Source organism: Cupressus sempervirens, chromosome 3 (assembly GCF_028749045.1).
Source record: "Cupressus sempervirens isolate cs-2001-9-10 chromosome 3, ASM2874904v1, whole genome shotgun sequence".
Lineage (NCBI taxonomy): Eukaryota > Viridiplantae > Streptophyta > Pinopsida > Cupressales > Cupressaceae > Cupressus > Cupressus sempervirens.
The window spans coordinates 553051356-553075058 of NC_143120.1; the positions used below are offsets into that span (position 1 = coordinate 553051356).

At 36.1% G+C, this 23703-nt stretch overlaps 1 protein-coding gene across 1 annotated transcript in view; it reads left to right on the forward strand.

Moving 5' to 3' along the window:
- Window positions 1-766: 766 nt before the first annotated feature.
- Window positions 767-23703, forward strand: part of GSH2 (glutathione synthetase 2) — a 220641-nt gene continuing 197704 nt past the window's right edge. The window contains exon 1 of the mRNA XM_089820872.1: window positions 767-913. Within this exon, the coding sequence (XP_089676998.1) occupies window positions 772-913 (142 nt within the window). The 5' untranslated portion in view covers window positions 767-771. The remainder of the gene's footprint in view (window positions 914-23703) is intronic.

Here is a 23703-nt window from a genome sequence, read left to right on the forward strand (position 1 = left end):
TATAATTTTGCTCAATTTTTTTTAATACTATTAATACTACCTCTCAAACTTACTACATATTTTGGTACTTTGATTTAAATAATCAACAATTTTTTTGATTAAATATTTCAACTTATAATTGAATTGGTAGAAATGAATAGTTCATTCATATAATATAATTTTTATTATTATTTATATATATTTTTAAATAATAAAATTATTAATTTTTTCAAATTTTCTTCAACTCTCTCTATTATTCTACCTTTACTTATCCTTATAATAACATATTATTCTCTCTTTTACCTCTTGCTTCGTATACCATTATATTCCATGAGCCATAGGCATCTTTGATATCAACACTAGCTTAGTTGTATATACACAAAAAAACGTTATGAATGTTTCTATTTTAAAAGACACTTCAACATTTTCTATTAGTTCCTCATTAAACACAAAAAAAAAAATTTTGAGCCATAAGTTTCCATCAGTGAAACAAAGAAATGTTGACAAGACAAGATCATTACAAAAGCTATTTCAATCAATCATAAAAACACGAAGGGAGGAACTTTGGTGGCGCATGTGGCCCTTAATATTATTTTTTCTTACAATATTTTAAAAGACAAAATTACAATGACAGTCCTTGTTTTTTAATTTTTTAAAGAGCACCGACCATCTGACCATACAAAACAAATGCAATACTCACTGCGCACGCGGGGGTAAATTGTTTTGGGACACAAATTACGATCTTTCAACACAATACAAAGCGGTAGGCAGACGCATATAAACGAGTAAGGAATGAATGCTGGACTTGTGGATTATGGGCATATAGGGCGCTCTATCACCATCGGGTCTCACAAATTATATCCGATTTGCAAGAGAAAGAGGATTTACAGACCGCGCGATCCTTGCATTCGTCGGAGGCTGATTGACTTTCCAGGTGCGCAACTTTCTTTCTATGCATACACCAGCAACTCATTGGGTTTAAGCAAAAATGCTATTAGTTCTTTTCTATAACAGAGGGGTAATCCGTCGGCATTAAATTAAGACGCATGTACTTCTACTGCGTGACTGTTTAATGATTCTCAGTATTTACTAAACAATATTAGATAAATCCAGACCATGGTACTTTCGTATTGTGGCATGTTCAGCAGCTGCACCTCATTTTAAAAAGGCAAGAGGCCAGGAAAATGGATTTCACGCCACCAAAAGTTAAATGTCTTGTGCAAACAGAAATATAAATGAACAAGCTTTATCAGTAGTCGGCCAGATATTGAATAGTGTTTCCTCTTGCTCAAGCCAAGTACTGACATTCTGTCAATAAAGAAAGCATATTCCTAATTTAATATCTGGCCAATTACTGATAACGCTTGTCTTAAATACGCGATGTAATCGTCCTGCGGGTCTGTCCTTATCTGTTTAATTGAATGGGTCTATGAAATGTTGATGTTTGGTAGCTTCTGTAGGGTGTATATATATGCGCTTATTCTAAATTTAAATTTGAGGTCGCTGCCATTTGGAAAACTCATACCAAATACAATGACAATGGTTATTTCATTTGCAGTGATCTGGGTAACTTAACATGGTATCAGAGCAGGTTTTAGAGCAAGGCCTAGACATAATTTCTCAATAAAGAAACTATAAAATAACATATTGAATGAAATAGAACTCAACATATATATTATCTGCGTTCAAGGATTTGAAGTAATTGTCAAAGAATAATGCAATGAACGACACATAAAAAATATGGAGGATTATTGATGGAGACATGCAAATAAGGACATTGGCAATTTTAAAGTTTGTAGCTGTGATAGAGATCTTTATCTCTCGAAATCTGAATGTTATTACTATTATTATCATCTTCAGCTAGAAAGGACACTTAAGTTTAATTTGTAAAATTAAACGTAAATGACGTGTCATTTGCATGCATTGAGGCATGAATATTTGAAGAGTCGCAATTAATTATAGGAGTTATGAGAATCTCAAGAGACCTTCGGTTATAATGTGAAGAGTCTCTCCTATTGTTATATATTCGCATCAAGCAAAGGATATTGTACACTTGAACATTTCATTATCAATAAAGATATATTTGTGTTGTGTGGCTGGGTTTTTCCCATCATTCTCGAAGGGTTTTTTCCAGGATATTTCTTGTGTCTTTGTTTTAGTTTTATATCTTTCTTATTGCTTGTTCTCTTCATGGATTTTTGGGTTCTAGATTTAACATGGTATCAGAGCTAGGTCCTGATAACAGCTGTAATGGAGAATGCATAAGACCGCATACAGGTTTAGACGCATGTCTCCATACTATGACTTAGCTTGATTTATGTTTTCATTTGGGATGAAAGGAGTGATTTGATACAAGTCCTGCATCACGTGTGATAACTTTGTTGGACAAATAAGTTTTATTTTATTTATACAATTTTTTCTATATATGCGTTGATATTGAATCAGTCTTTTTTATGTGTTCTATTTTTTAAAAGAGATCAGAATATTTTCCATGCTAGAGATTAATTTTTTTTAAATTTCTTTTTGGGCCTTTTGTTATCCTTAATCATGAGCAATGAATTTGGCATTTGATGTAATCAGCCAACAACTATGATGTTTTTTATTTACCGTCACTTCTTGGCAAGAGAAGTTTGCATAGCCTTTGGCGTGTGGATTTGATCTTTTGTGTTGTCAAGGGTGATCTTATGTTTGTGATGTAAATGGTTGGAGCTTTGTAAAGAATTTTTACAAATATTATGAAGTTGCTGCATGCGTCTTACACGAGATGTTCTTAGATGCTAAGGCACCTCATCTTTCATCTATGATTCCTCCATCACTTCCTTGGAAGGCCACAAAACCAACTCAGCCGTCTGGGTTAACTAGACAAGGCAGTTCTGCCATTATTGGTACCTTTGCGCAATCTGAAGAATTATGTTGTGTTATTGTTGTTATACGCCATGGTGATTGTTCACCTAAGCAAAAGGTGAAGCTAAAAGTCACTCAAGAGAGGCTTTTAAATTTAATACTCAAATACAATGGTGGAAAGCCTTGTGCAAAGACAAAGCTTAAGAGTGCTGTGCAGTTGTAGGATCTTTTAGATCCAACAGGGATGTTGGTTCTACGCGCGAGGTCTAGAAGGGAGAGTGATAGTGATTCTGAGGACCTCAAACATGCAAAAAAAACTTTGACATGTGAAAGCTGTTCTTGAGGAGGTTGGACATTTTTTTGGGATATACAGATCGGTTCAATTGAAGCCTCAAAAATGGATAAAAGTCTTAAAAGAGAATGGTGAAGGTGGAGAAGAATGCCCAGTGGAAGCATTGATGGTATTGAAACATTGTGGTGTCCTTACAAATGTAGGGATAAATTAAGTATATAATTTTTTTCTTCAAGCCTTGACAATATCAACGAAGAGTGTTATTCACATTCATAGGGTGACTCTTTAATAACGTTCATCTTGTTGTTTTTTTTTTTTTTTTTTGTAGCCGACAAAGCTATTGTGTCGGAAGTGACCGATGCCTCATCATGCCCCATCATGAAGAAGCGATCTATTGTGATATGAGAGTGGGCGTTATGTCAAATTGGCAAAGAATAAGGACTTATAATGCTACTGTAGTTGGGTTGTTGGAGTCATTAGTTGGTGCTTGGCGATCTTCATGAACATCCGGTGAAAGATAAGGAACAAATCAACATAGAGGTAATTGTATGCCTTTATTAGGTATAGTGTTTTTATTTTAAATCTTGTTATGTGTATGCATCACTTTCTTTGCAAGCTCCATCTGTTGGACGTACATGTTCTGTATTTGGCAGTCGTGTTTGGTATTTATTAGTTTTATGTCTTCGCTTCGTCTTGTATCCTCTGTAATGGAAAATGTGTTGAGTAAGCTCGTAATGGAAAACGCTAAATATATTTTTGTAAATGGATTATAATCTTTCTCTAGAAGCTCGAGAAGAAGATTTTGTTTCAAGTGATTGGTAAAATATGGGATTGTTACTATTGATTGGATACTTAAGTTTTGACATTCGATTCTACAGTAATATCAATTAATGTCATTCTGTGTTATGTCTCAATGACATTAGAGTCAATACAATATTGAATATAAAAGATATATTTCTCCATATGTATTCCTGTGTAATTCTGGTTGGAGTCATTTTGTGATTATAATACTCTTAGTTTTAAATAGAGGCTTTATAATTGGTACTGTCTTTGACTGATATTGTGAAAATTATTCTTGTGTGAAAGGATTTTGTTGAGAAAGCAACATATACTTAAGGATTAATGTTTGGCTCCATGGGAGTTCAATGGTTTTATATAGCTGGGAATAGGGTTTTCTTTTCAGCATTCATCTCTTTATATGATAAATTAGTTTACGAATCTCTCTTCATTGCAGGATGCAACAAGAAAAGCAATGATTAAGAGGTTGATGTTTTAGCTTCAGAGGGAGGCTTCATAATTAAGAGGGAGTGCTTATGGAATCCCTTTAATTGTCACATTTGCTTGTGATGCTTATGGTATTTGTAAAATTGATTTAAATAGAACTAAGTCTTATTTTGCTATGCCTATTTCTATTAGTGTGTGAATAAATGAGATTGTAAGATCAGGTCTGACAACTCTTTCACTATGCAATATTGAACATCATGTTGAGAGAGTCCATGATGTCATCACGTTGAGAGATTCCGTGATGGGAGTTGGATGTCATGTTGAGAGATTCCATGATAGTTCACGTTGAGAGAGTCCGTGAACAAAGACTTAGCTGTGAGTCTTGCAATTTTTTTTCATGTGGAGTAATTCCATGAATGAGTAATTGTTACAGGTTTTCATGTGAGTGATTCCATGAATATGATTCATTGTTACAGGTGTCCATGTTGAGTAACTCCATGAATTATGTTTTGAATTCGTATGATTAGAATTTATCATTAGCATTTTTGGTTGCAACTTTGTGTGACTGTTCAGCTAAAAATCTCTCTTCCTAAGAGGGAGTGTTAAAGTTTGTAGCTGCGATAGAGATCTTTATCTCTCAAAATTTGGACGTTATTACTGTTATTATCATCTTTAGCTAAAAAGGACACTTAAGTTTAATTCGTAAAATTAAATGTAAATGACGTGTCATTCGCATGCATTGAGGCATGAATATTTGAAGAGTCGAAATTATTTATAGGAGTCATGAGAATCTCAAGAGACCTTCGGTTATAATGTGAAGAGTCTCTCCTATTGTTATATATTCGCATCAAACAAAGGATATTGTGCACTTGAATGTTTCATTATCAATAAAGATATATTTGTGTTGTGTGGCTGAGTTTTTCCCTTCATTCTTGAAGGTTTTTTCCTAGGATATTTCTTGTGTCTTTGTTTCAGTTTTATATCTTTCTTATTGTTGGTTATCTTCATGGATTTCTGAGTTGTAGATTTAACAAGCAAAAGGGCATGCTAGCAGTAAGGAAGTGTCTTTCTAGTCTGCAGTCAACCTTGCGGTACAAGTAGATAACCAAAAAGGTGACCATACAATGGAAACACCTGGAACCCATGCATCAGATGGATGCATGCCTCACATTTGCATCCTTGTGAACTAAATATTTGTAGACCCTTGCAAAGTTAGCGATTATTTATAACATGTCATGTTCATGAGACAATGATAGAAAGATATATAAAGGAATGCCATGTCAATCATGTAGTCGACTTTATAAAAGGTAGATACTGTTGTTTCGATGTCATTTATAACCACCTTGCAATGACTAGCCACATGGACATTCAAGGAAGACATTAAACATGGGAAATGGGAGAAAAGTAATGAACCATAAGGCGTCATTTTCTATTTCTTAGTCGATAGGGGGAGATCTTAGGAAGCATGTAGATCACAACAGATGTTAGATACTAAGGGAATAATAAGTATTGGTCAGTAACTACATTGTAGATTTAAGATAGCGAGTCTACAAAATTGACATAGAAGATATACCATTGGCTAGCAAGAGAGGAAAATAACAATGATGGTATGGTTTGATGAACTCCTCAATCATGATCTCTAAAGATATTACGTGCTTGAGACCCACACGAATCAATCTAAGATCTGATCAGACACTATGTATGGAAAATATATTAGTTGTGCTAATGTTTCACGACAACATCATCTTCTTGGATATTGCCGTGGGATAGTGACTATCAACAAATTCTTGATATGACATGATTGGTATTAGGTGTGGATGATAAACAAAGGAATTTAGTCTATCAGCGTACAAGAGTCACGATATATGAACAACCGTATTAATACTCGTAATCCTAATAACAACAATGAGTAATCAAGTTGGAAGGCGACATAAAATAAGGAAGACACATGCATGGGCATCGAATGTAAATCCATCATGACAAATGCTTAGAGCTCGCTTCATATTGAAATGTTGTGTCAGAGATACTGTGATATGTGACAAGCCTCCTTTATAAATGCTATAATTCTAGTCTGTGTAGATGACACTGATATATGTTTGCGCACTGAGCATATATTCTTGAGTGGCGAGTTGTTACATTGGCTATTGTAATGTCGTTGTATGGGTGTCATAGATGTTTAAGAGACATGTCGGGTAACAAAGGGCAACAACATTCTTTACTTGTGGCAACTACATTTTACCTGATTGACGAGAAGAGACTTAAGATGGGGCTGATCAACACATTGTCTGAGGAAAGAAGACATGCCTTAAAATATGTGGAGGCCACAATTTTTGAAAGGATAGTAATCATGGGCCCCACACATCCACCAAGGAGGATGCAAAAGGCAATTGAAAAAGGTACAAGTCAAATCATTTATTAAGGAAGGATTTACAGACCCCACCAACAAGGACAAATCATATGAACGAGTGACACAAGGTAGACCCCACGTACAAGTGGGAACGTAAATTAAATTTTGATAAATATTAATGAGATATTTCAAATGAATGAATATCATTTTATAATATTTAGAAATATATTAAACATTAAATGTCATTTTAAATATTAAGAATTGAGTATTAATATTTTAATTGATAATATAAAATGACAAGTTATGTTATTGTTAGTAGCAGGCATGAGATAAATTACTAACATTCAAATTAATGTCAACATCTTTTTTTGTACTTTTATGTGTATTATGAGCTATGTGCCTTGAACTTCTCCAAGAATGTTCTTGCAGGAAAAAGAGGGAGTTTGACAGTTCATCAGAGATGAGGAAGCTTAGAAGATTGATGTTTAAAGGGAGTCTCACTGATTCAACTGATCTTTGAAGAGCTTGATCATATTAGAATTAAAGGGAGTTTTAACTTCATGAAAACTTTTGGTATCATGCGAGTGACTGCATGATTTAATGGGCCTACCCCTTGTGTACATCATGAGGAAGTGATGACTTCCAAATGATGTCACTTGTATTTGCATAAGTCACTGTAAGGTGACTATCTTACAATAACTTGTATTATAAGATCAAACAAATTGAGTATATGGCGAGTGTCTTGGATCTCGACACTCTGGGAGGCCAATACTCATGATATCATATGTGATATCAAACATTTATGAGCAATTGGTGAACATTATGTATTCTAGAAGACCAATACTCATGATATCAGATGTGATATCAAACCTTATTGAGTATTTGGTGAATGTCATTGATATTTTGGGAGGCCAATACTCATGATATCAGATGTGATATCAAACCTTATTGAGTATTTGGTGAATATCATATGTTGATATTCTGGGAGACCTATACTCTTGATATCAAATGATGGACATCTTTTGATCAAAGATATCCTTAATCTTGTTAACTTGATGTTACATTGAGGTAACGTGTCTTTATCCTCCCTAGCTAAGAAGGAGTGTTGATGGTTGGTAATTTCTATTAGGTAAACCAATATATAATTATATATGAGATATAATTTATATATATTAGTTTATTGTTATATGAGAGAAATATATATATATATATATATATATATATATATATATATATATATATATATATATATATATATATATATATATATATATATATATATATATATATATATATATATATATATATATATAACAATGATTAAATGTTTATTATTTTAATAATCTAATTAAAGAATAGACATGTCCCATTCATAACTTATTCTCAATTTAAATAAGAGGCTGTTGCCATTTGGAAAACACATACCAAATACAATTGTAGTGCTTATTACATTTGCAGCAATCTGGGAAACTTAACATGAAATAATGTGAAGTCCACTCTTAAGTCCACACTTTTAAGAAGTTTGAATATTAGTGGCAGCCTAAGTATAATTTGGAGAACCCATTGTTAACTAGTTCTTGATGTTCTTAACTAAATCTCAAATTTGGGTTTAGTAAATAAATATATTCAACAGGGATTCTATTAATAAGAGTAAAATCTAAAATTATTATTTATAGAAATATTTCTTAATCAAAACCTTAATTGAAAGGTTCAACAAGAAATCTCACTTTTTAAAACTTCAGAATCCCTTCAAAGTATAACTTCATAACAATCAATAGTTAATATATCTTAATTTCTTTAGAAATTGTTTTCATTGTTAACACAATTTCCATTAGTTATATAATTGATGAAGTTTACTCTTATGATATGTGATAGGAAGAAATAGTATTGCATTATCCCTCTAGTTAGAGAATTCTCACTATGTTACCTTTAGCATCCTTGTAGAGAAGCTGGCCCCAAGTCATTTTTAACAAAACCAGGTATACTATTAATTATTTGTGAAGCAAGGGCATAGAATTGGTTGATTGTGAGACCACAAGATGTTTGAAATATTTTTGTTATATTGAGTTTATAATATACATATTTTTTGTCTGTAGTTGATTGGAGGTGTATTTTAAGAGATTGCTATTTATTTTTAGCGCTCCCACTTACGAGGTGATCTTTATGTCCATGAGGTCTTTTTAATCTCAATTTAAATTTCTGATCAATATGCAATCTGATATTTATCGACTTGCTTACTCGTACATTTTTAAAATTGTTATGATATGGATATGTTAATTTGTAAAATTCTTATGTATGCTTAAACACAATGAATGTTAAAATGTTTGAATCTGCATAATACACTTCTATTGCAGAATGAATAGTTTAGTGTAAAAAAATCTTGTAGGTCTATGTGTGAGTCGAGTTTACAAAAATGGGTCTGACTAGGTTGGACACTATAATAAATAGCATGTATCCAACCATCTACCAACTTGCGTGAAATTAGGTTCTTTTGGTGTTGATGGGAAAGAAAAGCTCAATTGATATCTCTTTAACTTGACAAATATAAGTTGATAAACCTTTCCCTTTGTTGGTAGAATAAAAATTGATGTTGAGAATGATATGAGAATCTTGAAGTTTTTAGACTAAATACCTAGTTCTTTTGAATCTTCCTAAATCATCAAGCTATAGTTGGTGCTCAGTTAGAAAGGCCTTTCCCTTCTGTCACCACATGACACAATATTCTTTGATGAAATAACGACTACACTGGTGATAACATGTAAATTATTCTTTTCACTACTAGATAAGGGAGTCAATTGTTAATAGAGTCACTAGGTGAAATTATGAATCATCAAAGATTAGATTTTAGGGTTTAGAGAGCTGTCACGGAAAGATTGTTTAGGATTTGAAGATTCCTCGCAATGCTTTCCTTCTACTATGAAGGGTGTTTTGAAAGCATGCTCAAATAAAGTGATGATGAAATGTTTTAACTCAATTTTGGATGAAAAACCAAGTCTAATGTTGAAGAAAGAAAACTTAAAATACCTTGTAATTGTGTCCTAATCCTAAATTACACTATAAATAACATAATAATGCAAATTTAAAAAATGAAAATACTTGTACACGTTCAAAACTTAAGTGCTCCATTCTGAACTTTGTCTTTGATGAAGTGACATATGATCTCTGTGCTTGGATCTATTATAAAACATTGGATTCTCAAAAAGTTTGGGACAACTCTGATTATTATTGTAATGATTGTGGGACCCAACCCCTGATCGAACAACTCTATAATTAACTAGTGAATTTAGATGGTCTCACAACTAACAGTGGTAGCTGCCATATATGTTGCCTTTGTTGTGCTTACTGTCATTGAGGTTTGCTTCACCCTTGGAACTTCACTTCCAACTTCACTTCCTCATCTCCAAGATATCACATACCATACTATATTATGCCCTTAAGATATTTGAGCACATGTTTCACTGCCATATATTTCTAGTGTGATGTTGACTAGATACATCAAGGAACCTATTAGCTATTTGTACAATGTGGGATCAATCACCTTTGAATCTTAAGAAATTGCTTTAAATTAGTGATCATAGGTGATTTGAATATTTTAAATGTTAGGATCTCTGATAGAGATAAACTATTATAGCAGACTTGCACAAATACAAATTATGATGGTGATGTTCAAATGATGCTGTTCTTCTTCTTTGAATAGCAGTTTGTGTGATGTTGTCTTCAAACTTGAACGCCAATGGAGGATCAATGATCTTGATTATATTAACCTGTAGGGAGAGCAATCACTGGGACTGTTTATGACGTGTATTGATATTGATCCCAACGAGCATGTCCCCATAGAGACATGACTCTACGTGGCATGACTAATCATTAGTTTGCCATATTAACAAATGTAATTGGTTTCCATGTAATATGTTTTCTTTGCAATCGGCAGCAAAACATATGAATAAAAAGCCCCGATAATAATAGTCTTCTCAAGACATAAGCCCGATAATTATGAAGTTATCTTGTGAACAATTAAATGTATATATAATCATATATGTGTATATATATTCTTTTATAAATAAATAAATAAATAAATAAATAAATAAATATATATATATATATATATATATATATATATATTTTTCACCAATAAAATAGAGTTCATATAAAACATGAATTCAAGTACTTAATATTACTTCAACTGATGCTATACATCAACAAATACTATATTCTATACAAGTTATGAAAAGATATATAACAATATAAGAAGTAAAATAGCAAAATTGCAATCGCCAAATACTTAATACTTGAACATTGAACAATGAACAATGGAACATTGAATATCAAATTAGAAATTAGAAATTAGAATATTAAATAATCGAATTAGCGAATGGAAGATTTCTTTTATATAAAGAAAAATCATAAAGATGATTAGCATTACTATCAATAGCATGATATCAAAACAATTACAAAATTTCAAAATGCAGTGAAGGGAGGCTTCTAATCATCCCTCAAGGCAAACTCCTTGTCACTGGAACTAGTAAAGTGGGTATAAAAACATCAACTTGATTCAACGCGATTTTCCCATCAATTTATTTCTTAATTTGTTTATAAATTTGAGAGCAAGGGTCTAAGGGTAATATTCCCCAATGATGTAGAGGGTCAATGCCCCTTGCAAGGCCTTTGTATTTTTCATTTTTAAAACATTTTTCTCCCAAAATTGACTTGTTTGAACAAAACTTTAAAACATACATTTAATCTTTTTTCTTCACTTTAATGGCCATTCACCAACAGGGGACATGCAAAGATCCTTGAGATGGGTGAGGGAGGCCTGGGCATGCCCACGTTCATTTTGGAGATGCCATGTCATACCTACGTCTCGACGATGCAGTGGTGACAGAAGGGTGATGGTGTGGGGGTGCCCTATCCTCATACCCTCGTCCTCGGGATGTTCCCATCTCGAAAACATGGGGGTCTAAGGACAACATGTCCTCGTGTTACATTGATATACACTTTGATGACAAGACGATTAAGAAAAGTTGCATTTTACATCCATCTAATGTTTTTTTTATAGTTCATGATTCAAATGAAAGACATTATGTTATAATGAAAGCATATTTGGTGATTGGAGCAAAGGCCTCCTTCATCCATTCCCTTACATTGGGAGAACCTTCTTATTGCAAACCTCACTTTGTACTTCTCAATACTACCATTTCTAGGATGCTTGATTTAATAGAGGCAATGGAGAACTCACAATTAATGTCATGTCCCCAAATTTTAATGTAATAATTAAATTAAATTAATTAATTAATTGGTTCCAAAATTTAAATAATATAATAAAGGACCTTAATTAATAGATATGGGGCCCTAATTAATAAAATAATAAATTAATAATGTCGGCTTGTTAAAAATCTGTAGACCCTTCTTGGAGGCCTTTATAAGGAGATGGCTGAGCGTTGTAAATCATCATGGATTGAATTTGACTCGTCTATGTATTTCCAGAGGTTGAAGGTTGAGGGAACATTGTGTGCAATTTCAAAGGTGGAAGATCCTCCCTATTCTACTTGCTGCAGTTTCGGTGGTTCAACGACAAACTATTTTGCCGTTGGAGATATTGCTGCGCAAATTTGTAAATTCTTCATTTTGGAGACAGATCTGTAATCTTCGACACTTGCTCAACTTTCTTTATAAAAATAAATATACTTTGCATTGCTAGTTTTGGCGACAATTTGGTGTTCATTACATCATTGGCTCTGGCGACAAATCTTCAGACTTGAATTTGGCTCATCATTGCTCTCTAATAATCTACATCCCGATTGATACCATATGGAAACTCAACTTTTGCACTCATCACTTAAGGGAGATAAACTGAGACTGTACGCACCTATACAAACTTTGACCATATGACTCCCTCATACCTTGATTGTATGCTTGGACCACACATCATATCCTCATTGTATGATAGTGCACTTTGGTCCGTACGCCATCTCACAAACCAGCCACTTTGCATCTACATGATGTACACGACATCACCATATGACATCCTTCATTTGTACGACATCCACCCTCCTTATCTCATCGTAAGTGATTTGGTCATTTGTGTGAATGGGAACATCACAATTAACTTCCCTTCCAGTCCTAGCACAATGTCCAATACACTGTTTTTCATGATAGAGTTCTACTCCACCAAGGCATCTCACCAAACCTATCTATAACTTCTCGGAAGTTGGAAGACTCTAAATCATTGATGTTACTCATCAATGCTGCTAAAACTGGTGAATTATTCCCTCTCTAACCCTATTACCTACTGCAATGCCTATTCTAAATACCTTTGGGTTGATAGCATGTTAGTTATCCTTGAATTCAATTTCAAAACCCTTATCGTCCACTAAAAATGAAAGAAAAATCTTTCCTAGAGCAAGAACAAACAAAACATTACAAAAAATCTATAGAGATTCTTAAATTACAATTTAAAGGGTATTGTACCAATTCCTACTATTGAATACTTGGCATCATCATAAAGCTCATCTTGAATTCCATAATTTTATTCCCTGAAATTGGTAAAACATTGCTTGGGTGATGATACATGCCCAGAGGTTCCATTGTCCACTTGCCAAGCATTCCTAAGAACCATGCTAATAGAGAGACAAGGAACCATTGAGAGCTCTTTCTTGAACTTGGTAGCAAACTTGTTAATTTTAATGTTGTTGTCATGTACCTACTACTTTCCTTGCTTCATCTTCCTATTTGATCACTATGAATCATTATGACAAATCATATGAAAACAAAATCTACTTAATTTTTGTCTAGCCTTTCCTAGGCTGTGAGGATCTTTTCTCATCCTTTTCCTTGCCCTTCGTTTTTGACTATTTTTTGCTCTAAATCCCAGGTTATGGAATATGAACCCTAGTTCTTATTCAAACCCTATTTGTTATTTCTGCAAACTAGTTGAATAAACCCTACGTTTTTGACTTTGTTTTTGGCTCTAAATCCTAGGTTATTGAATTTGAACCCTAGTTCTTATTCAAACCCTATTTGTTGTTTATGCAAATCTGGTTGAATTTCATGTCATAAAGACCTCTTAAATAAAACCCTAATTCACACTTCTAGTTGCCCCCTTCAAACCCTAACAATCATCTTGAAGCCTAGTTGGTTTTGAAAGGCTTGTTGGCTTTCTGTGTACACTAGTTGCTGGCTATTACTCACAGACCCTAGTTTTGGTTTGCAAAAATCCTTCTACAATAGTTTGATAAGCCCTAGGCCGCAAGTTTAAATTTCATTCAAAAATGACCATAAAATCTTAAAACCATTTACAACAAGCCCCTTTCAATTGTTGGAAACCCTTGATATTATTTTGCACTATGCTAAAAAAATGTGATTTTGTGCCTAGTACCATTGTTTATTCCTTGGTTACAGATTTGATTGACCTGTCTCATAGAAATTGTACATGATTTGAAATAAAAAAGGATTGCATGTTTTTCTTCAAAACAAGGCATGATTTATGACATTGCTATCATGATTTATCTTTGTAGTTTTTGAGTCAAACTCATTGACCCATGTATCATGAGTAGTGATTCAAACACAAATCCATCTCTCATAAGAATAAATGGAACACTTAGCACTCATTGTATCTAGGTGATGCTCACATAAATGAAGCACCGGGACTTCCCGAGAGGTACCCATCCCAGTACTACTCCAGCCCAAGCACGCTTAACTACGGAGTTCCCTCCACGATTAAACCCAGTCTGCTTGCAACCTCATTTGTAAAACCTTCACCAAGTGTTTTACCTTATGAACCATTCATTAGAAAGCCCCTTAAGCTCATCAATTGATAAGTAGGACATTTTTCCACAACAAGTCAAATTATGATATTGCTATCAGGATTTAATTGTGTAGTCTTTGAGTCAAACTCATTGACCCATGTATCATGAGTAGTGATTCAAACATGAATCCATCTCTCATGAGAATAAATGGAGCACTTAGCACTCATTGGATCTTGGTGATGATCACAGAGGTGAAGCACTCGGACTTCCGAGGAGGTCACTCGTCCTAGTGCTACTCCAGCGCAAGTGCACTTAACTACGGAGTTCCCTCCCTAGTTAAACCCACTCTGCTTGCAACCTCATTTGCAAAACCTTCACCAAGTGTTGTGCCTTATGAACCATTCATTAGAAAGCCCCTTAAGCTCATCAATTGATAAGTGGGACATAGTTTTCCACAACAAATCAAATTATGATATTGCTATTAGGATTTAACTATGTAGTTTTTGAGTCAAACTCATTCACCCATGTATCATGAGTAGTGATTCAAACACGAATCCATCTCTCATGAGAATAAATGGAGCACTTATCACTCATTGGATCTAGGTGATGCTCACAGAGGTGAAGCACCAAGACTTCTCGAGAGGTCACCCATCCCAGTACTACCCTAGCCCAAGCGTGCTTAACTACAGAGTTCCCTCCATAGTTAAATCCACTCTACTTGCAACCTCATTTGCAAAACCTTCACCAATTGTTGTGCCTTATGAACCATTCATTAGAAAGCCCCTTAAGCTCATCAATTGATAAGTAGGACATATTTTTCCATAGCAAGTCAAATGATGATATTGCTATCAGGATTTAACTGTGTAGTTTTTGAGTCAAACTCATTGACCCATGTATCATGAGTAGTGACTCAAACACGAATCCATCTCTCATGAGAATAAATGGAACACCTAGCACTCATTGGATCTAGGTGATGCTCATAGAGGTGAAGCACCGAGACTTCTAAGGAGGTCACCCATCCTAGTACTACTCCAACCCAAGCGCGTTTAACTACTGAGTTTCATCTCTATTAGCATCACCTAGATCCAACGAGTGCTAAGTGTTCCATTTATTCTCATGAGAATGGATTCATGTTTGAATCACTACTCATGATACATGGGTCAATGAGTTTGGCTCAAAAACTACATAGTTAAATCCTGATAGCAATATCATAATTTGACTTGTTGTGGAAAAATATGTCCTACTTATCAATTGATGAGCTTAAGGGGCTTTCTAATGAATGGTTCATAAGGCATAATACTTGATGAAGGTTTTGCAAATGAGGTTGCAAGAAGAGTGGGTTTAAACCATGGAGGGAACTCAATAGTTAAGCGCACTTGGGCTGGAGTAGTACTAGGACGGGTGACCTCCTAGGAAGTCCCTGTGCTTCACCTCTGTGAGCATCACCTAGATCCAATGAGTGCTAAGTGTTCCATTTATTCTCATGAGAGATGGATTAGTGTTTGAATCACTACTCATGATACATGGGTCAATGAGTTTGACTTAAAAACTACACAATTAAATCCTGATAGCAATGTCATAATTTGACTTGTGGAAAAATATGTCCTACTTATCAATGGACGAGCTTAAGGGGCTTTCTGATGAATGGTTCATAAGGCACAACAATTGGTGAAGGTTTTGCAAATGAGGTTGCAAGCAGAGTGGGTTTAACCATGGAGGGAACTTCATAGTTAAGCACGCTTGAGCTGGAGTAGTACTGGGATGGGTGACCTCTTGGGAAGTCTTGGTGCTTCACCTCTGTGAGCATCACCCAGATCCAATGAGTGCTAAGTATTCCATTTATTCTCATGAGAGATGGATTCGTGTTTGAATCACTACTCATGATACATGGGTCAATGAGTTTGTCTAAAAAACTACACAGTTAAATCCTGATAGCAATATCATAATTTGACTTGCTGTGGAAAAATATGTCCTACTTATCAAGGCATGAATTTTTTTGTAAATTTTTTTTGTAAAATCTAGCTATTACTTTTGTTGGAAAATTCTCGTGTTTTCAAATCAAAAAGCTTTGTGGTTTTTCAGAATAAAAATTTGTGATTTCAATTTCTACATAAGAATTATGCCATGATTTTTTTATTGGTAAAAACTATGATATCCTACAGCCCTTCACCACAATTTCAAGGGAAAAAATGTTGTGTAAATTGTGATCTCCCCTCTTTGAGACATTAGGAAAATGCAAGCCAACTTCAAAATATTAAAATGACTTGTAGGGAATGGAGAGCAAATCATTTTAAAAAGTGTCATTTTATAATTATAAAGGTTAAAAGGTGACATATTTGGAGCTAAGTATAAAGCTTTAAAATGGACATTTTAACTAAAGAGGGAAAAAGGTGACAAAAGATGAAGAAGACAAAAGACTCAAAGAGGAAGCTGAAGAAGATAAAAGATTCAGAGGAAGCTGAAGAGTCACTGCTTGGGCTTAAAAGAGAGAGATTTCTTTTCAGCATGCTTGGATATTGGTTTGGATTTTCAGATTTCTTCTCTTGAAGAATTGGAAGTTCAACTTTGTTCAGCTTTGAGGATGGAGACTCTCTAGCCATAAGACGGTGGACGAAAACCGTTGTTTGTGGAGACGTCATATCAGGTGTCTCACTTATTCTTAAATTTTATTTCTATTTTCCAATATGGCTGTCATTTCTGTGTTTACGATTGGAGCTGATTTATATTCTACTAGAATTTTGATTGCAGCGTTCATTTGGAAAATATCATATTGCTGTAGGTTATTTTGTTTGAACTGCTGGAAGTGGAATGAAATAGAAATTTTGAGATTGTCATTTGTTGATGATTTTACTGGTTAATTACGTAAGTATTTGCATGCATTGTTTGTTTGAATTTTAGTTGTGTGAGAAATTGGGAAAAATATCCAACCAAGATATTATAGTGCTACCAGAGCTGGTTTTCTAGCCAGTATGTGAGGTTTTTATTAATCACAAATAAGTGTAGTGGTTATTTGGTTGAAATGGTGCGGAGCCAAGTCTAGTGTAAAATGACTCTGTAAAGTTTGATATATGCTGAGGAACTGTCATTGTGGTTATATTCCCTTTTTCAGAAAATAGAAGAAGAAATAATAATGTGCAGGCCAGGCTTTGATTGATTGTGGCATATAGAGCGAGACCTAATAGAAAACAACTAAAGAGCCGAAAGGTTTGCTATGGAATAATATATTTCTCCAAGTTGTAGGAAAACATTGGATGAGCTTCTGAAATAAATTTCCTTTCATTGCCATGACTGATTGGTAACTATATCAACGAATATAATTGCTTCTGTGGGACACTATCGAGAAGCTGGCTGCGAATCTTGTAGTAGCAAAGGTCATTCTTCTTTGTAATGAAATATTGTGCCGTGATTTAAAAATTGATATTGTGTTGGGTCAACATTGGTATGACCGTGAAAATTGTTGAGGAAGCAAACTTTTGAGTATGGTCTGCATTTCAACGGAGGTAGTTTATTTTGTTGTGGAGCAGAATTCTGTGGTCACTCTTGAAGCATAGAGAAGCTCTTTCCTGCCATGTTTGCACTTGGAAACAACTTGTTGCAATTTCCTTGGAACCTTTTCATATATTAGAGTGAAGTTAACATAAGAAAAAGTATTCTTGAATTAAAACATCTCTAGGAGATGAGATGTCTTCTCGGAACAGATTTGTTAGCTTTGCTATGGAGTCAACAATGATTCTTTTTAACGAGTTTTTAATAATTTGGGGCATTACAACATGCCCTCTGGGCTATCGTTGATATTCTCTTCTAAATTTAGAACCATATGCTGTGTTTAATTGGGAAAACACAATTTTGGTGACCTGAAAAGTTTTGACTATTACAAAGATTGTTGGTATTTACCGTACAAGGTAAAACCTTAACACGTGTAACACGATTCAACGCAGAACATATACTTTATTCATATATGCACTTACTGATTACAATCTGAATACAATGACTACAATGATCACAATGATTACCACGATGATTCCAAAGTGCATCTTGGACGTGTACATATACCTTTCCGAAGGGGTGACTCAAGCGTCACGCGCCCGTTCGGATACTACTCTACCCGTCGGCTACACTATACATTTTACCGACAACATCATCCCCCCAAAAGAAAAGTTGTCTCCGCACGACAATTACAAAATATCCGAAACAAAATACATTGACTAACTACAACAAGATAATTCTGTTTCTGTCACATCACTTTCACATTGTCCCGTGTCTGCACCAAACTGATCTCCAAACCACGTTGCATCTGTAGCTTATGCTAACACAATACTGTGTCCTTAGCTGACCTTGATAACCACTCGCGCCGCTTTCTCTGTTTCCAACTCTTGGGTACAATGAGCCAAGTGTCGTTGTATTGCCTTCAATTGGATGATCAACTCCTCCCGAGCTCTCTATGCATTCACCAAGACAGTTTTACGTCCAACACCTACTCCAAGTGCCTCAAAGCGTATCACCCCTCTTGAAAGGCTTGCTCCGTTGATCTTTTCATCTCTGGCACACTATGCCTGCAGCAGCTCTAGGTCTCATCAACTGGTCACACTTCCCATGATTGATAACTGCAATGACTGGGGGTCTAGGGGGCATCGCCCCCAGTGGGGTCGAGGGGTAACGCCCCCGCGGGGTCCTGGGGTAGCGCCTCGGGCGCGCTCCCTGTCGCGATACAGGGTGCCAAGGCCAAATTAGCACTCCGAAACCACACAAAACTGCATAAAACACACTATTTCTGTCATTTTCTTCCGATTCCACACTCTTTTTGGTAATTGCTTATGTCTACCCTTCCCTTTGGCATCATGCATTACTCATTCCAAACTGTTTCAATCTATCCTTTTTTTTTAATTTTTGCTCCTTCCTCTATTTCTTTCTGCTGCACGGCTACATCCTTTGCATCATTTACCTGCTACAAATTTCTTTTCTTGTCCGTACGAATCTTTCACCCTGAATTTGTCTTGCTCTACTGCTGCACAACTCTTACTCCTTTTCTTCTTGTCTCAAAGTACTGCATCCGTACGCCATACGACCCTCCTTGGGTCCTTAATCACCGTTTAGCTTCTGCTTTCTACTTCACTGCTAATGTACTGTCTTTTATCTTCTCCGTACGATTGTCTTTCCACACGTTTTAAATACCTCCATCCTTACGGCTTTATACAGGTTCCAACACTTATGAATTATATTTTCTGTACGTTGCTCTATTGGCCATACGGTCTATAGTATCTACTGTTCTTTGTCCGTATGGTCTTCCTTCAAATGGCTGGCTGGCCATATGGTCTTTGATCCACTTCCTTATGCCTTCCTCTAGCCATATAGAGGTTTCACTATCTCTGGAAACTGCTTGTCTATCCACTGGCCGTACTGCAACTTACACAGCCTGTTCCTTGTTGACTGTACAGTCTCCTTCACACTGTCTCGATACTTAGCCGTACGGTTTCTTCTCAAAATGCATTGGTTTTTAGTACGGTCCTCAATTCGTTCTTTCCTCCTATCTTCTCTGGCATACACGATCTTTTATGACTAGTGATTTTACCTGGCCGTACAGTCTTATTTCCTCTTCCTGCTGTTGGCTGTATGGGCTTCACATTATCACCTCCTTCTATGTTGTGCCTCTAGCCGTACGGCTTCCTCTTATGTCTTCTGAGCCACAAGGCCGTACGCTCTTTAACTTCTTCCAATTATGAATTTGTTTGCATATTACCTCCTTTAAGGCCGTACGACAGGCTGTGTTCCTTCATGTTTTATCGCTTTGTTACTTCACACTTTAAAACTATAGTTTATTATTTCGTACTCTAAACTATTTTAATCTTTAATATTTTATTACTTATTATACATATATACATTATTTACAGATGTTTCTTTTCTTTCCTCAGCTGTTTGTTGGCGGGGGACCATTTCTTTCACGGTATATTTTCAACTTCGATCCATTTACAACATCTAGTATTTCTTTTCCGTCCAGTGTCCACAACTTAATTGCTTCGTTATATCCAACTTCCCGTATCTTGTACGGTCCAACCCATTTAACTTTGAACTTTCCAGGCCTAATTTCATTTGGTCCATTATACTTCAGTATTAACTGGCCGGGTTGAAAGTTGTTTAATTTTAAGTGCTTGTCGTGCCATGCTTTCCTCCTATTTTGTGTTACTTCTATGGCCCATGCTGCATAGTTCTTATTCATTCGGTACGACTTCTTTCGTATGGTACTGCACCTTCGATCAATGGTATTTGATGGACGCATAGCTCTGGTGGTACTTCTTTTAAGTCTTTATATGTCCAAGCAAAAACATCCTTGTACTCCATGAATATTTTGAATGCTGCCATCTTCAACACTGGATTCCAGTCATCTCCTACCAGAATGTTTTTCGGATTTTCCTCATCAACTAAGTTCATTGTTTTCATCGTAGGCTCTTCGTACTTCATCAATTTATCTTCATTGAACGTATGGGCCCATGTTTCATCCACCTGCGCTTCTCCCTCCTTCAGTTCACTGTACTCCTTCGGGAACTCATTGTCTGCTTTTCCTTCCTTGACACTCAAAATGTTGCAACTTGGAAAGACCCCATAATCTTCCATTTGCCAGTGTAGCAATCCATTTACCAAATCTAGGTCGTCATCAGTTGACTCTCTTACTCTCAACACCCCTTCTTCATCTCGTTCCATCCTCTTTTTTCCTTCGTTGTCACTTTCGCCTTTGCCTTCTGAGTCTGATGACGCTGCTTCTTCTCCTACCATTTGTGTATGCAAATCAATTGTGAATCTCCTGCCTCCTTTCTCCATGGATAGGGTGTTCCTTTTCCAATCATGTTTTACCTTAGCTTGCACCATACACCCCCATCCTAGGATGGTGTCGTACACTCTTCTCTTTAGTGGGATGACCACAAAATCCAATAAAAAGGGTTGTGTCCCAATTGTTATCGACTGTGCCATCAAAGTTTCCAACGACTTTATCCCATGTTGATCTGCTATAAGTAACTGGAAAGTAGGTGGCCATAGTGTTGGTTGTCCAAGTTTTTACCAAATATCTTCTGCCAACACGTTCACCCCCGACCCTCCATCTACTATTGTATCCGTTAGCACAGTACCCAGAATGCCCATCTCCACCACTGTCGGGTGTCTACTTGTCGTAAGTGCCAACAACATCGGGTTTGTTGCTGCTGCTATTGTTTCCTTACTATCCTTTGCTTCCTCCGTCACTCTCGGGGATGACATCATATTTATAATAGCTGTACACAACTGTGGCATCGTGAGAAGGTCGTTTAATTTAATGGGCACTTCCGTTTGCATTATCTGTTTCACCATGTTTGTTCCGCCAAGTTTCTTTTTGATGTTTCGGCAATGTCCTTCATTTGTAACTTCTCTGCTTTCATCTACTTTTCTATCTCTGTTCGGGCTTTTTGTAGCCTCTCCTTTTCTTCTTCCGCATTCGGATATTTTGCTTTCCTCGCTTGTTCTTGCATGATCGCCAGTACCTTCTCATTACACGTTTCAATACTTAATAGATTTACGCCTTGCTTTGGACATTTTGAATCTTCATGGTCCCTTGGACCACACCATCTGCATAGTAGTTGTGGCGTCTCCTTCGTAGGACAGTCCCTAGCGAAGTGACCCTAAAGATTGCATGCCCGACACTGTATCATTGGCCGTCTGCTCATCATACTGTATTCTACTTCGGCCTCCGTTATTATTATTATTTCCACCCCTTCCGCGCTTATTATTATTTTGATATCCACCCAAAGTTGCATCATTGCTTGTGTTATTGCTGTTGTTGGACGTTTCCTGCATTAGTAATACCTGCTGGTGTCCTTTTGCTTTCAAGTTAAATGGGCACTCCTTTAGGGAATGTCCCGCTACTTGGCATATGTCACAGAATTGCTTCTTCGGGCATTAACCCTTCATATGGCTATCCTCTGTGCAATCTGTGCACCACAACTCTCCCTTCATTGTGTCCAGATTCTTTTTCAAATTCTTGAATTCCTTCATCATCTGAAGCATGTCTTCCTTCATCATCTGAAGCATGTCTTCCTGTAATGCTTTCACCTTCTTGTTCGACTCCTCATCGCTACTGCTACTTTTCGAGGATGAATTATCCGAATCAAAGGATTTATGCTTTTTCTTCTTACTCGTCTTTTGTTCACTTTCCAAATCCATGGCACGAGTATAGGTGTCGGTGTATGACGTTAGTGGTACAATGTTCATCTTTTTTTTAAGAGCCGGCCGTAGCCCCTCCACAAACCACCATTTTTTCAAACTGTCCGCTGGTTGACTCTCCATCTTTCCAATCAATTCTTTCAATTGTTTGGCATAGGTTCGGACTGTTTCATTCTTTCCTTGTTTAGTACTATATATCTTTGCCACTATTTCATTATCATCTCGGAGCAATTTGAATTCTGCTATAAATTCTTTTTTAACATTCTCCCATGTATTGAGTTTCTGAGGACTGGTATTAGAAAACTAATCTATCGCCATACCCTGTAGGGTCACTGGGAACTATCTCACCCAATCGTCTTCATCTGTCACACCATTTGCCGTCCATATGGTTTCACACGTTTTACAATGTCGGATAGGGTCTGCTAAACCATCATCATGAAACTTGGGCAATTTTTCTTTAGGACCTGCCATCGTTACTTTCCTTTGATTCTGAGGTACTTGTGTACCTGCACTGTTCTGAGCTCCCACGTTGTTTTGCACTCCCGCACTGTTGTGGACTCATGCGCTTTTTTGGTCTCCTGCGCTTTTCTGTACTCCTGCGCTGTCCTGGTCTCCTGCATTGTTCTGTATAACAATCTTGTTTCCAACAACCGCATTGTCTAGTGAAAGGTCTTCAAGTGATGTTCAATTCTTTGCCTGTATCCGTTCATTCGATGTATCAAGAACGAAGAGATCACTTCACGGTTGTGCTCCCTCGATACTCCGAGCCGTGCGAGTTGCTTCCCTTCCGTTCGGACACTCTCCCCTCGACGTATACAAGTTAAGGAACTCTTCCCTTGTTTCCTCCACCAAATTTAAGCATTGTCGAGTTTCCTCTAGCAATTCCTCGGCACTCCTCAGTCTACTAGGTGAGTGCACTTCCTCCGTCTGTGACCCTTCACCCCTTCGGTGCCCCTCGACAATCTGTTGAAGCCTCTGCTTGCGCTCTGTCTGCTGTGCTAGAATTAAAACTTCTTGTGCTATACGTAGTTCATCCTTATCTTTCACCTTGTTCCTATCCTTATTAAGCAAATTCAACATTGATCTTC